The following is a 14,880-nucleotide window of genomic DNA, read 5'->3' as shown; positions in this document are numbered from 1 at the left end:
GTTCCTCCGTTCTTGCTCTAATTGTCCTCGCTCTTGGAAAACTCTGACCAATGGCATCTCCGCGCCCAGCTCCCCCCACCAACCCTGGCTTCCTATTGGCTCCCATTGGCTTGGAGGACTTGGGGCCTGTGGGCCTGGCTCGGCAACTGGCAAATTCTTCCTCGCCGGCGTAGATTCCCGAGCTAAGAAACTGGTTCCGAACCCAACGGAACCCAGCGCGGAGCGACGCTGGGTCACGTGGCCTGCGGCCCCATGACGTTCGGGCTGCGGGGCGTCATCGTGACGTTCGGGCGACCCGCCGAGTGGCCCCGCTGCCTCCGCCACCTGTGCAGTCGCGGTGCTGTCATGGACCTGGGACCGATGCGCAAGGGTTACCGCGGGGACCGAGAGGTGCCGCCGCCCCGCAGGGCCTCCGCAGGGGCGCGGGCACAGGGGATCCGAGTCATCTCCGGGGCGGAGGGGAATGGGAGGGATCACCTGGGGTTTCTGGTCCACCCCTTGGGGCTCGGGGTCACCTCCGTGGCAGAAGGGGGTTCAAAGACAATCAAGGGGGAAGGTGTTCTGGGGAAACGAGGATGAAGGTGGACTCCAGAGGCAGCTTGTCATAGGGGCTCAGGGCGCGCACTCGGGGGTCTGCCTGGATGAAATCCTGTAGGTCGCTCCGCGCACCCCTTGGGCGGTTTACTCACCTCCCTGGGCCTCAGTTTCCTCACCTGTGAAGTGATAGTACTGACCTCACGGGGATATTATGGACTTTGATATTTGAAAAGTGCCTAGAACAGTGATAATTAGCTTATAAATGTTTGATAAAGAAGTAACACGTGGGGCAGGAGGACTATTTTACACGGGAGGGGAGGAGAAAGCTCCTGGCTCTTACTGCCTTTTCCCTCCTCAGGAGAGAAACCAAGAGAATTATTTTGGAATTGGGGCCCAGGGCCTGGTTACCAAATCTGGTTGCATGTGAGCATTTCCAGAAATGCATGTTAAACATGCAAGTTTTCATTAAACCTCAGACCTACTGAATGAGAATTTACAGGGTGGAGCCCAGGAATCTGTCTTTTTTTTTTAGGCTCCCCAGGTGATAGGTTTGACACCCATGACATGAAACCCTGATTTGTCCATCAGTAGGCGTGGGACCTATTCACCTTTTCGTGTTTTTTGTTACGAGATAGTTGTTATGAGGACTAAATGAGTTAATATTTGAAAAGTGCCTAGAACAGAGCCGTGTACACAGTATGCACTACATGTGTTTGTTAAGTGAAATAAAACTCTCCCTTCCCAGGCGTTTGAGGAGACTCAGCTGACCTCCCTGAACCCCATGAAGCAGTTTGCTGCCTGGTTTGAGGAGGCTGTCCAGTGTCCTGACATAGGGGAAGCCAATGCCATGTGTCTTGCTACCTGTACCAGGTAGGCATAGCTGTGGGCCCTTCTGAAGGTGGGTACAGATGAAGTAGGAAACTTGGGAAGCTCTCAGTTTGATGGATGACAACTTTATGATTCTAGTTGTGTTATTAACATGCTGTGTGGCCTCAGGCAAGTAACTTGTCCTCTCTGGACCTCAGTGTCCTTACCTCTAAACCAAAGATTAGACTTTACTCAATTCCATTCCAATGATAAAATGTAGTGCCTCATTCATCTCTGCCCTTGATGCACCCACCCCCCAATACACACAACTTTGTCTCCCGCATCTCCCGGTCTCCCCAGTTCCCATCTGCTCTTTGAGAGGCAGATCTCCTGGAACCTCTCCATAAAGCCCTCTTCCTCTCTTGAAATCTAGCACAGTGCTTGTTTGTGTCATTCATTTGACAATCAGTCATAAACCCCTTGAGACATCTCTTATATTAGCCTCTTATTCAACTCTGCTTGTCCCCTGCTCACTAAAGCATAAGGCCTTGAAGGCAGGGCTCTTGTACTGTGCCCACAGATATCCCCCAGAGCTAGTTTGCTTGGGCCACCATAACAGAGTACCACAGACTGGGGGGGCTTAAACAACAGAGATTTATTTTCTCACAGTTCCGGAGGCTAGAAGTCCAAGGTCAAGGTGCTGTCAGAGTTGGTCTCTAGTGAGGCCTCTCTTCCTGGCTTACAGATGGACACCTTTTTTGCTGTGTCCTCACATGGCCTTCCCTTTGTGTGTGCAGGGAGAGAGGTCTCTGGTGTCTCTTCCTCTTCTTATAAGGACACCAGTCCTACTAGATTAGAGTCCCACTCTTACGGCCTCATTTAACCTTAATTATCTCCCTAAAGGCCCTACCTGCAAATATAGTCACATTGTGGGTTAGGGCTTCAAAACTGAATTTTAGGGGAACCCAGTTCAGTCCATTACAGAGCCCTAGGCAGTGGTGTCATACTGCACCTCCAGGACAAATTCCCATGGGCAAGCGGGAATGGGCAGCCTGAGTGCACAGACAATGCGGAATCAGGGGGTACACGTGTAGGGGTGCTCAGACATCCTGTGGGGAGGGGCTCTGACCACAGTGCTCTGCTCTTTGCCGCAGAGATGGGAAACCGTCCGCCCGCATGGTGCTGCTGAAGGGCTTTGGCAAGGACGGCTTCCGCTTCTTCACTAACTTCGAGAGTCGAAAGGGACAAGAGCTGGTGAGGGTTCACGGTAAATCCTTCCTGGGCCTGCAGGGTCCAGCCCTGGCTCATTGGTCACCTTCTCACACCATAGCTGCCCCAACCCACTTGCCGGCTGTGCTCAGGCACCATCCCGCCTGCGGGCCTTTGCACTTGCCCTTCTCTCTGCCGTGGATGAGTGCCCTCTGTAGGCACCCCTACCTCCCCATGTTTACCTGAGTAGCGCCTGTTCCTTTGGGTCCAGCCCCCATGTTACCTCCTCAGGAAAGCCTTCTGGACTCCCAGGCCGAGTCAGCCCCTTGCACTGTTTGCAGTCATTATAACTTGAAACTTTCCTTTCTGCCATTTTTTTAGTTTCTAACCATGCATGTATTTATGGGATTATGTGATTAATGTTTGTGTCCTCTGCTAAACCGTAAGCTCCTTGGGGTCAGAGGCTGCATCTGTGGTATCTCTGTTATACCCCCAGCACCTCTCCTGGTGTTGAGCACAGAGTTGGCACTTCGTATGCATTCAATTCATGAATCCAAAATGAGTACCCTTCCCTGAGTCCAGTGCAGCCAAACATACATTTCTGAGGATTTGCAAATCTATGGGTGAGAGAAATGGCAAGCCTCACTTTGGAGTCCATCTGGCCCATTTACCATGTGAACCTGGGCACGTTACTTAACCTCTCTGAGCCTGTCTCCACACCTGTAAAAGTAGGCCTACCTTTGAGGATTTAAAAATGAGACGTTACAGGACTTCCCTGGTGGCGGAGTGGTTAAGAATCCGCCTGCCAATGCGGAGGACACGGGTTCGAGCCCTGGTCCGGGAAGATCCCACATGCGGCTGAGCAACTAAGCCCATGTGCCACAACTACTGAGCCTGTGCTCTAGAGCCTGCGAGCCACAACTAATGAGCCCACGTGCCACAACTACTGAAGCCCGTGAAGCAACAAGTGAAACCACTGCAACGAGAAGCCCGCGCACCACAAGAGTAGCCCCCACTCGCTGCAACTAGAGAAAGCCCGTGCACAGCAACAAAGACCCAACGCAGCCAAAAATAAATAAATAAATAATAAAATAAATTTATTTTTAAAAAAAAGAGACGTTACAGTAAACGCATCTGCAGTGGACCTGCGCGATGCAGACTCCCTGCCTTCCCCCCATGCTGGAGGCATCCTCACTCCTGTCCTGATGACTGTGGATTCTGTTTCATTTCCAGGACTCTAATCCCTTTGCTGCCCTTGTCTTCTACTGGGAGCCCCTAAACCGTCAGGTGAGTGTGCATTCCTGGGACAACCTGGGGTGGGCAGGGGTGGGAAGGGCCTGAGTTTATGAATGAACCTGGTGAGGGTCCCCAGGCTGGGCAAACATCCTGCCTTTCAAACGGCTCTTACTTAGCTGGGCTAGCTGGAGTCAGGCGTGACAGGGCAGCGGATAAAGAGAAGAACAGAGAGGACTGGGGCCTGTACTGGTTGGGGGGGCAGGTGGCATTGAATGCCGTCTAACCAGGACCATCCCTGTGCAGGTGCGAGTGGAGGGTCCCGTGAAGAAGCTGCCCGAGGAGGAGGCCGAGTGCTACTTCCACTCCCGCCCCAAGAGCAGCCAGATTGGGGCTGTGGTCAGTCACCAGAGTTCCGTGATCCCCGATCGGGAGGTGAATGGGGCTTCTCCTTAGTCCTCTGGGTGGTAGTGCTTTGGCTCAGCCCCAGAGGCTGTCCCCAGGGGATGCCAGGGCCCTCTCTCTCCAGCAAAGTGAAATGGATGGTCTCCCTGGGGGACGTGGATTTGGAGAGCAGGGAACAGGCCTCCTGTATCTGTCTGACCCTCCCGTTGGACTGTGCCCCTAGAGGACAGAGGCCGGCCGGCCTTGCTCACCAGTGTCCTCAGCACCTGGCACAGAGCACATGCTCAGTAAGTGGTGATTAAATGAATCACTGACTGGGTCTGGCCCTTCCTCCATCTCCTTCCCCTGGACAGTATCTGAGAAAGAAAAATGAGGAACTGGAGCAACTCTACCAGGAACAAGAGGTGCCGAAGCCAAAATACTGGTGAGTGATACCTGGTGGTCGTCTAGAAAGGGACACTGGGACCCTCGTGCTTACTTAAAGCCACCCTGTCCATGGAAGTACAGATCTACTCCTTCCCGGCAACCCTTGTTTGATGTACGCCAGCAACTCCCTTCACGGGGCGCTGGGATGGCGCGGAGGGTGGTGGGGTTGCCTGGCTGGAAAAACGCACAGAGCATCGAAGCCTCTGCTTCTCCTTGTAGGGGTGGCTACATCCTGTACCCCCAAGTAATGGAGTTCTGGCAAGGCCAAACCAACCGCCTGCATGACCGGATCGCCTTTCGACGGGGCCTACCGACAGGAGACTCCCCCTTGGGGCCCATGACCCACCGAGGGGAGGAAGACTGGCTCTATGAGAGACTTGCACCCTGACTCCCAATCTGCTGGCGCTGACTGGAGCTGGGATCCGTGCTGAGAGAGGGTATGGGATCAGGAGCCAGGCCCTTCTAAACTCAACGCATTTCCCTTCCCACCTCTTATATTCAGGGCCCTTCAGAGAGTTCTCTGTAGTCAGCTGGTCTAGTGGAGTCTAACAGTGGCATGGACAATCACAAATGTAAAATAATCCCATAATTATTCTTGACCTTAACTATGATTTATTGGAATAGCTCCCTCTAGGGGTAGCATCTGGTGTGATTCCCTTTTCTGGTGACAGGGGGTGGGCCCACAGCAGCCTTGTCTGTTATCACGTGACAGTCATACCGGCCAAAGCCCATTGGTCCCAGCAGAAGCACCTGAGCCAATCTAGCCAATTGGTTTTTCTTGTCACCAATTTGAAATTTGAAACGGAGGGACTCAGAGCATAGGAGTGTTTGTAGCCAAGTCAATAATGGCCGCCTAGAAGCAACAGCCTCTGGTTGCTGCTCTTGCAGCTCCCTCAGCAGTCCCTGGATCCCTCCTTCCCGTGTCTGGGTTGTGCAATTCCTCCTCCTACCTCAGAAAACCCATTATCTCTTTAAAAAAAAAAAATTTTTTTTTTTCTGCTTAGACTAGCCATTATCTATTTGTGTTGCTTGCAACGAAAAGAACCTTAACTAACTCATTTACTCATAGGATATTTTTATACCACTTACCCAACTGATAGCTGCCTTCCATTATCCGAAGCACAGCAATGTGGAAAAGAGACTAAATTTATTCTCTGTAGCTCCAAAGGACCCATAGGTGGAAGCTGCACGGAAATAGATTTCATCTCAATATGGGAAGAGATTTCAAACAATTGGGGCTGCCTAGGAGGGTGTAGGTTAGGTAATGAGTGCTCTGTCACTGTCAGACAGGAGTTTTGTAGAAGGAACTCGTGCTGGTACCTATGTTTCAGGAAGCTTTTCATCAAGCTTTACTTTCCATATTTGGTTATAAAAACTATATGTATGTGAAATACATATATACATACATTTATATGTATTTTACTTTCCAGGTATAAAATTAAATAACAGAGATTATACTTTTCTGACATTCACACATCCTTTTACCACCACCCCCCCACACACCTGATGATGACTCCTAGATCACTGGTTTTCATCCTCACTGGAATTACCGAGGAGCTTTAAAAACCGTGGTGCCCGGTCCCACCCTCAGAGATGATTTGACCAGTGTGAGTGCAGCCCAGACTTGGGGAAGTTTAAAAGGTCCTCGGGGAATTCTGTGCAGCCGAGGTTGAGACCCCCCGGTAGTAGATGCTTGCTACTTGCAGTGTGGTCCACAGGCCAGCAGCATCAGCATCACCTGGGAGCCCAGCCCAGACCCACTGAATCTCACTCAGCTTTCAACAAGACCACCCGCACCCCCAGGTGACCCAATGCACCAGCCTCAACTTCTAAACCAACTGCCTCCCGCCCTCACAATTGGATTCTTCAGTCACCCTTGGCTGAGGCCTGTGCTGAGCTGTAGTATTGGCTTTCCTCGAGCCCAAGTCTGGTGACCAGGGACAACCTGAATGAGTGGCCTACAGGCTGCGGAGAGGAGCCAGGCTGGGCAAATGTTTGCTGTGACTAAGCCAGGATCAGAGAACTATTTGTACACATTGGCCTTGAGCTTGCCACCCTGTAAACTGCTTCATTCCACTGCATGGGCGTGTGCTTCCGTGTCTGTTACTGACTGCCTCCTCCAAGGGCGGCCCTCTGGGTGTTGGCCCCCCTTAAGCCTGGGTGCAGGAAGGCACAACAGTAATCCTGTGGCCACCTGCAGGAGAGGGTGCTGGGGTGCCCTTCCCTACCGTGTCCTGTTTGCATTGTTGGGGGCTGTGTATCCCCCCTGCTTTGGGCCTGGTCTCAGCTGTTCCTTTCCTCTCCTCTGTCTGACAGTCACTGTGCCAAGTCTATAATAAAAGCTCGTCAGCATGATATTAATGTTCAATCTAGCCCGGTCTCGTCCCCGCCCCCCAGGACTGAGGGGAGTTGGGGAATTAAACAACTCCTCCCAACTGGCTTCTCCCCTCCGGGAGGTTGGGCGTCCAGCAGGGGGAGCCCGAAGCCCAGGGTTGGCCCCTCCTGGGCGGCGCAGGCCAGTTCTGGTCGGCCCTCCCTGCCTCCCCCTTTCCCCCTTTCCACGCCTGGGTCTTGTCCCAGTGAAACTGTGGTCGATAACCCATAGCCTCTCCCAGCTCCCGCACATATTTGCACCCTCGCTTCCTCCTCTGGCCTCGTGAAAACTTGCAGCCGCCTTGGCTCCGACTCCCTGGGCAGCCAGATCTCCCTTTGGCTTTTAGTACCTCCCCCCACCCCCATTCATCCATCCCCCAGCTTAGGGATATATGTGGAGTTTCCCTGGAAGATTACGCGGACATCACTTTGGGCCGTGGAGTGGGGTGGTAAGCATGGGGCAGGGGGGCCTGCAGACTCTCTCACCTAAGAGGGGTGGTGGTGCATGCGTTGCCAGCATGAGATAGAACCACGGGTCAGTGGCCCAGGGCCCAACCTCACCCCCCCTTGCCTCAGGGAACCTCAGGATGGCTGAAGTGGCAGGTCCCTATGGTCTGGGGTCACAGGGGACACTCACCCTTGAAGTCGGTTGACTTTCCCTCACTGGTTCCAGAGTCTGGGCAGCCCCATCGGATGGTGCTCGCCTTCCAGGATCCCGAGGCCCAGGCATAACCCCACCTCCCCTTCTGCAGAAGGTGACTGTGTTCCTTTCCTTGTTCTGAGCCTCAGTTTCCCTTCCCTGAGCAGATAAAAATCAAGTGTGGAAGGGGCTGTGTGGTGCAGCAGTCATGTGCACAGCTCTGGCCTCCGTCCCAGCTCAGCCACTGCAAGCCCTGACCTAGGGCTAGTGACTTGACCTCTCTAAACCTCAGCTAATGCACCTGGAAAACTGGAAAACAGCGATAATGACAGCACCTGTGATGAGAGAGTTAAAGGAGGACCCTCGTGGAGGACTTGTCACAGGGCCTGGCCTGTTAGAAGCCCTCTGTGAGTGTCAGCTGCTAACCCTAGGCAGAGCTGCAGCCCTGGGAAAGTCAGCTCCTCCATGGGAGGCTTTATGGACTGAGTGATTGATGGGACCCTAGAAAGTTCCATGTGGTGGGGAGGGATGGGGAAGAGGCTTTGGGGAAGGCGGCACACCTGAGCCCGCCTTCCCTCCCTCCGGCCCCTGGTCTCCCACACTCATCCTCAGAGCTCCCTCTGGCCTGGGTGAGGCCACCTAACAAAGGCACCCTTGTACAGGTCTGTTTGTTTTGGTAAATTTCCTGAGTAACCTCCCTGGGGTGGCCCAGTAGCCTGCGAGGAGTTGACCTGGAAGCCACAGAATCACATTGTTTAGTTGTCACCTTGGTCTCTCTCTGTTCCCACCATGAGCTCCAGAGATTCGGCCAATTTTTTCCAGTGCTCGGCTCCTGGGTCTGGACCTAACAGCATAGGGAGTAAGCTCTCTCCATGTCCTTAAACGGTAGCTGTGGGCTATGGTGGAGTTCCTTCATAAAGGAAGGGGAAGGAAACCGATATTCACTGGGCACCTACTATAGGACTACTTACGGGCCACTTAATACTGACCACCCCCTGTGAAATAGGTATTATTACAGTCCGTTTTACAGAAGAGGAAACTGAGGCTCAGAGGAGGTGTTTTTTGTTGTTGCTGTTGCTGCTTTTTTTTTTTTTTTAATGTTCCCCCAAATCACACAGCTACTAAGGGGGGAACTAGAATTTGAATCTGGATCCCAAACCAAACCACTGAGATTTTGGGATTGGTCACCAAAGTTCTACTGCATTCTCTTGGAGCCCCTGACAGCCTCTCTTGCTGAGGTGTAACCAGCTCCCTCCTTCACTCTCTTCATCTCCAGATGCTAAAGATGGCTTGGTGGTGAAGTTAGTGACCCAGGTATTACATTTTTACACCTGGGGACACTTCCTGGTGCTTGAAAGGAATAGTTTGAACACAAAGTAAAAAAGAATAAAGGCATGAAAAACAGCATCTCAGTACATGCAAGACGAGAGCATAAATAGGTTCTCTGCTTTTGCAGCATTGTTTATTACAAAAAGAAACCTACGATGATTTTTTTTAAACAAAGTTCAAGGCTGCAGGACTCATCTCTGAGGCTGATCCATCTTAAATACTAGTAGGGGGAGGAGGGCTCCTGTCAGAGCCTCCCACGCCGTTTCTGAGTTTGGACCCGCGGGGCAGTGCAGCTTTCCTTTGAGGGTATGTGCAGGAACCCACGGGGTCCCTAATCTGGCCTTCTGCAGCACCCCCTGGGGAGTGCCGTGGTTGCCCTCCCCCCCGCACACCTGGGAGCAAAGTTCCAGGAAGTTTCCCACCTGAGTTAGGAGGTGAGCTCAAGTTCAGCATCTCTGCCTCAGCTCCAGGAAGCCACCCCGCATCACGTGGCTTCTGGAAAATGCACTCTCAGAATGGATCCAGAGAATAATCACAGGTAGAGAAAGTAGAGGGAGCAGCAATTCAGACTCACCCTTGACCCTGTGCCCCAGGAGCGGGTGAGGTCTGTCCAGCTCCCTGTTCCATTCCTTCCACGCCCACCTCCCTGCTGGTGCTTCCACCTCTTCGAGGAGGGCTGTCCTTCCTGAGTGGGACTTTTCATCCTTGAACTGGAGTGCCTTTGTGTGTGGTGGGGGAGGGCGGGAGGACCTGGGATCTCTCAGGCCTTCCAGAAAGCTGGAGCACATAAATACAAACCTAAAACCAGACGTTTCCTGCCAGCAGGCATCAACTGCCCCCGAGGCTTCAGCTGTGGCCAAAGAGGCCAGCGTGGCGAGCTCCTGTCTCAGATCCAGCTGATGGCAGGGAGTGGGGAGGTACTAGCATCCTCCTTGGTCCCCTTCACTGTCCTTTGCCCTCCCTGTCATCAAAGAGGTTGGGGTTCTCTGCTAGCGTGGCTCGGACTTTTTTCTTCTCCTTGAAGCGGCCCGAATTGGAGACTTTGACGTGCTTGCCCTTCGTGTTCTTGTCCACAATCTTCTCCAGGCGGGTGTTAAAGTTGCTGTTGGGGCCCCCGCCATCAGGCCTTGGGGGCTCTGCGCCGCCCTCGGTTTGGGTGTAGGTGTCAGGGATCTCATACAGCACCTTGGGAGTGGATTTCTTTTTCCGGAGGAAGGTCAGCTTCCACCAACCAACTTCGGTCATGGTGCTCTCAGACCCGAGGGTGGGGCTTTCTGCAGGAGCAGGGGGTGTAGAGAAAGGGGTCAGTGGGGAGAAGGGGCGGGGGCCTCGGAGCAGCCCTTTCTAGTCTCCCAAACGTGGGCTCTTTTCATAGCCTGGGCTTGAAAGAATTGAAGCCTGGGGCCAAATGAACCCAGGATTCAGGTAGGTGATGCAATACTTTTGGGGTATATCAGGAGAGAGAGGGGTCTGGGGAAGGGGTGGCCAAGAAGACATCCATGGGGAAGCCATCTGAGCCAGGCGGAGGGGACAAGGGGACAAGCAAACACCACTGCCAAGCAGCTTTGACACTCCAGGCCCCTTGGGGCTGCAGGAAGGGGAACAGCTCGCCCAGTCACACAGCAACAAGGCCTTTGCCACATTCCCATGCTCTTCCTGCTATACCGCCAGGCCCTGCTGCCAGGAATGGACAGATGGTCAGCTGGTATCAGACGGACAGAAACACCCTGTGCATTTTACTTGGAATTCATTACAAGATTAAATAGGATTTGTGATGTTCAGAGTAATTTGGACTTCCCAGTGGTCACCACCACGACTAAATGAGCAGCCGGGGTTTTTCTAAGGGGGAGAAATGTCAGGCTGGGAGCGGGAAGTCCCGAGGACTGTTCCAGCCTCGTGACCTCTGGCAAGTGACTTCTCTGGACCTCGGCGTCCTCACCCGTCCCTTTCAGCCCTAACATTTAGCTCTAACGTTAATCCCTGCCCATGAGGTAGACATGCTTTGCAAAGTATTCAATAAAATTTATGCTAATGTGATAATTATTGAGGGGTGGCTCCCCTTCCCCATACGGCTTCCACAAGGACAGGGGTTTGAAGGGGACCTGAACATTTGGAAGGAAGTTTGGTGCGGCCAAGAGGTACATGTGGGATCTGGTCTTCACAGGCTGGACCCTCCCTAAGGATGCCCCACCAGAGATGGGGCAAGGGGGTTGAAATCCAGCCTTCTCCCCTGACAACATAATGTGTCGTGACACAGCTGTGGCCTAGCCTTTTACTAATTTCCACAAAGTTGCCGCCTGAGCTAGTGGAACTTCTGGCAGATGAAGTTGCCTGGACAGCACAAGAAGAAGAGAGCGTAGGCTGGAGGAATTAAGATCAATGAAAAAGCAGGCAGAGCAATGAGAAATGGAGACATCTCTGGGCCTGGAGGGGTTGGTGGTCTTGTTCTCAGGACTCCATGGCGTGGGCTGTGAAAGTCCTGAGGAGGAGGGTGCGATAGCCAAAGTACACAGTACAGAAAGCTAGGTGGTCAGCCGGCCTAAGCCCAGGCAAACGTGTCACCTCCTTTTACAAACTGATGGTCTTGGGAATTCCCTGGCGGTCCAGTGGTTAGGACCCCACGGTTTCACTGCTGAGGGCCCGAGGGCCTGGGTTCAGTCCCTGGTTGGGGAACTAAGATCCCGCAAGCCGTGCGGCGTGGCCAAAAAAACCAAAAAACAAACAAACAAAAAAACCCTGATGATAAAAAAAAAAAACAAACCCTGATGGTCTTAACTACATTTACATTTTCTAAAAAGACCAGAAAGAAATATGACAAATGATTAATATTGGTTTTCTTTATGTAGAAGGAATAGGGGATGTTTTCTCCTCTCCAATTTTTGATTCCCAGATTTTCCATAATGAGTCTGGATTTCCTTTAGAGGGGGAGCATATCAAATTCAGAAAAAATGAAAGCAGGATACTGACCTCGGCTTGGAATGAATTGCGTGCCTGCCTCCATGGCCCCCTTGTTGCGGTCATCCCCTGGCCCTCCGTATACCCATCCCCTTGCCCAAAGCAGATGCCCAGTGGATTGCTTCCCACCTCTCTGTCCAGGAAGCAGATCCCACTTTGTCAGCTCTGTCCCTCAAGCTGAGCTCAAGTAGCAAGAGAATCCCAGGGAAATCTAGTGCAGCTCCCAGTTAGAAAGTGAAGGAGGGGTGAGTAGTCAGATAAATACCTTCAGGGCACCCTGGAGAGGTGAGCGCACCAAGGGGACAGCCTGAGAGCTTTGCTTTGGCAGTCTGCCCCACCTGGGCTGAGCACAGCCTTGCACAGAACTTGGTGTGCCAGAATGGGTTTCTGGAAGGAGTTGTGGGGAGGGCTGGGAAGGAGGGACAGGGCGCTTGCTTGGCCTGTGGGTGCCCCAGTCACCACCTGGTCCGGGGCAAAGTACACAGCCCCACCACCTCCCACTGCCAAGGAACGTGGGGAGTGGAGGATCCAGCTCCTGAACCGACAGTAACCACCAAACTGCCTAGCTCCATGAGAGGAAGTGGCCTCTGCTTGTGCCAGTTAAAATATACCCACTTTAACAGGTATTTGGACTTGGCATCCACAGGGCTTAACTCTCCTTGGCGTAAAGGGAGCGACAGATCACAAGGAACTTGTCAGAAAACCACAGAGAGAGGTCAGAATAGCCCTCGGACCCTGCCCTGGAGCCTCTACCACGGCACCAAGGCACTGGTGCCCTTGTCTCCTGGCCTTGAACTCTGGTCTCTCCAAGATGCTTTTTGCTACGCCTTGCTGTCCCTTCTGTCCAGGAAGACATGCATGCACCAGTAAGCAGGTGTTTGGCCCTCTAGGCAAGCCTGACCTATGGAAATCTGAACTTGCAGAACAGATAAATTAGTAGACTATTCTTTGTTTTACAAGATAACCTGGCTATAAGATTCTTTTAAATAGTGAGCTACCCCAAAGTAGTGTAAAATCTGATTTGCTTTAGAAAAAAAAAAAGTGACACAATAGCCAAACTTCCCAGGTATCCAAAGTTGCAAAGAGCCAGATGCCTACAGCCACATGTCCATGCCTAGTCACAGGAGGCTAGGGGGGCATGGGCGGAGGGAAGGTACTTGGGATTTTGAGCAGAAGCAGCATTTGGTGACACGTCTGCTTGGGCAGGACCCTTGCCCCGGGGCCTTGCCACCCATGGGATGATAGAAATCAGCCCTGAAGCTGTAAGCTACACCTCTGCTGTTTGCACAGCTTGGGAACCCACAAAGGGCCTCACGGGACAGCCTGCCACTCCCTGCCTATGGTGGTCAGCACCCTGGCATGCATTAGGCACCCCAGGACAGCCCCCACCATGCCAGCTGGGTTCTGTGAGCTCCCCTAAGGGCCTTGCCCAGACTGGGCTAGGCTCCTTCTCAGCTGGGACAAGTTAACCATTGACAGGGGTGAAGGTGGAAGGGTGGAGGGGGATTGAGGGAGCAAGTCAGCATCCATGTTGCAAGACAAAACTCAGAACCCCCATCCCCCATCTCTCTGCAGGACCCCTGTGGTACTCCTTCACTCTGCGTGAGACTGGGGGACCCTGGATAGGACAGGGAGATGGTCCTACCGGCCAGCCAGAAACATCCTCCAGGCTGGGGGGTAGGAGATGGTAGGCTCCAGCTCAGCAAGAGTTAACAGAGCACTGCTCTGGAGTTAAACTTTCCCAGAAGGAGCTCTCTTGGAGGCCTGGATTGACTCCAAGAAGCCAGTGGGATGAGTGGAGTTCTGCCTGCCCACCTAGCGAGAGATGGGGGCCTGCGTGCCTGGGTCCCCCTCCCAGCTGGGCTTGTCAGCTGTGGAGGCAGAACTGGGTCCCCTGACAGAGGTCTGTGCCTTGGTTTCCCCTCCTGCCCACCCTCTGCCTGTACCTGTGATCCCGACTGCTCCGGGCTGGAGGCGAGAGCTTCCCTAGAGAAGGAGCTGAGTGGAGGAGCTGCCCCGAGGCAGACTGAGGGAGGTAGGGGTGCCTCTGGGGTGCCACGCCAGGCAAGGCTCAGGCCAGGAGAGCTGAGTAGAGGCAGCTGTGCGGCAGGTGAGAGAGAAACAGGTGCAGGAGCGGGTACCTGCTGGGCGCTGCAGCTCCAGGAGTCAAGGTGAACCTGAAACCCAGCCCTTCCCGGCTAAGTAAACAGAAGCAGAGGCTGGCTTGGCTGATGAATATTCATCACCCCAGAAATCCAACCCCAGCAACACCCCCCACCCCCCGCACCCACCCAGAAGCCAGGGTCCTCCAGGGACCGCCCAGCCAGGAGGAGGCAATCCTGAGAGAAGTCTGAGGTGGGGAGAACACGGGAGCCTCTCTCCTCAGTTTCCCCACTCTCAGGTGCCTGGTGGCACCCCCCAGCCATAAGCAAGGTCACCCCCACCCATTTCATGCCCCAAAGAGACCAGACCCTTCCCCGGAATGAACTGCCGCCTGGACATCGCCCCGGGCACAGTTGGGGAAGGGTTAAGGGCCGCTGCTCGCATTGGCTGGGAGGGACGGGGTGCACCCAGCTCCTTTGAACTCCGGAGTCGAAACCAGTCCCTGGTTAAACTGGTTGGCAGACCGGTTCCCAGGCTCTCCTCCCAGGCTGTCCGCTCCCACCCCAAGCCTTAGGCAGGTGCTGGCTGGGGGGCTGTGGCTGCCTCCTGACCTGAAGGGCCTTCCTCCAGATCTCCCTGGAGGTGGGGTTGGGCGGTACCAGCCCCTCCTTAGGCCAGGTTCTCCAGACCCACCCCAGCCTCAGGCATCCTCATCCCCTCCTCCCTCGCTTAGAAGTAGGCTTCAAAGACCTTGAGATCCTACCTTCCTCCATGCACTGCGTCCCGTTCCAGGCTCAGAGCGAGGCACTGGGTAGAGAAAAGGCATACGATTCCCCCTATCCCTGGATCTCCCTCCAGGTTAC

General features: G+C 53.7%; 2 protein-coding genes across 4 annotated transcripts; one reads left to right on the top strand and one right to left on the bottom strand.

Moving 5' to 3' along the window:
• The first annotated feature begins 115 nt into the window (after positions 1-115).
• Positions 116-6,972, top strand: PNPO (pyridoxamine 5'-phosphate oxidase). 2 transcript variants are annotated; one of them, XM_082372340.1, is made up of 7 exons: positions 116-390; positions 1,283-1,407; positions 2,499-2,598; positions 3,787-3,840; positions 4,093-4,185; positions 4,545-4,615; positions 4,837-6,972. In XM_082372340.1, the coding sequence occupies exons 1-7, from the start codon at positions 253-255 to the stop codon at positions 5,003-5,005; spliced, it is 750 nt and encodes a 249-aa protein (XP_082228466.1). In that variant the 5' UTR covers positions 116-252; the 3' UTR covers positions 5,006-6,972. The 2 variants fall into 2 exon arrangements, with proteins under 2 accessions (XP_082228466.1, XP_082228465.1); XM_082372339.1 differs by having other exon boundaries at positions 4,093-4,221.
• Positions 6,973-9,066: 2,094 nt separating this feature from the next.
• On the bottom strand, positions 9,067-14,136 carry PRR15L (proline rich 15 like). 2 transcript variants are annotated; one of them, XM_082372366.1, is made up of 2 exons: positions 13,861-14,136; positions 9,067-10,233 (listed from the first exon to the last, which is right to left on the bottom strand). In XM_082372366.1, exon 2 carries the CDS (start codon positions 10,202-10,204, stop codon positions 9,902-9,904), a length of 303 nt encoding a protein of 100 aa, XP_082228492.1. In that variant the 5' UTR covers positions 10,205-10,233; positions 13,861-14,136; the 3' UTR covers positions 9,067-9,901. The 2 variants fall into 2 exon arrangements, with proteins under 2 accessions (XP_082228492.1, XP_082228491.1); XM_082372365.1 differs by lacking the exon at positions 13,861-14,136 and adding an exon at positions 11,927-13,098.
• Between the last annotated feature and the right edge of the window lie 744 nt (positions 14,137-14,880).

The sequence above is a fragment of the Balaenoptera borealis genome (assembly GCF_965194805.1).
Source record: "Balaenoptera borealis genome assembly, chromosome: 20".
In the NCBI taxonomy this organism is placed as follows: domain Eukaryota; kingdom Metazoa; phylum Chordata; class Mammalia; order Artiodactyla; family Balaenopteridae; genus Balaenoptera; species Balaenoptera borealis.
This window is presented reverse-complemented; position numbering and strand designations above follow the sequence as displayed.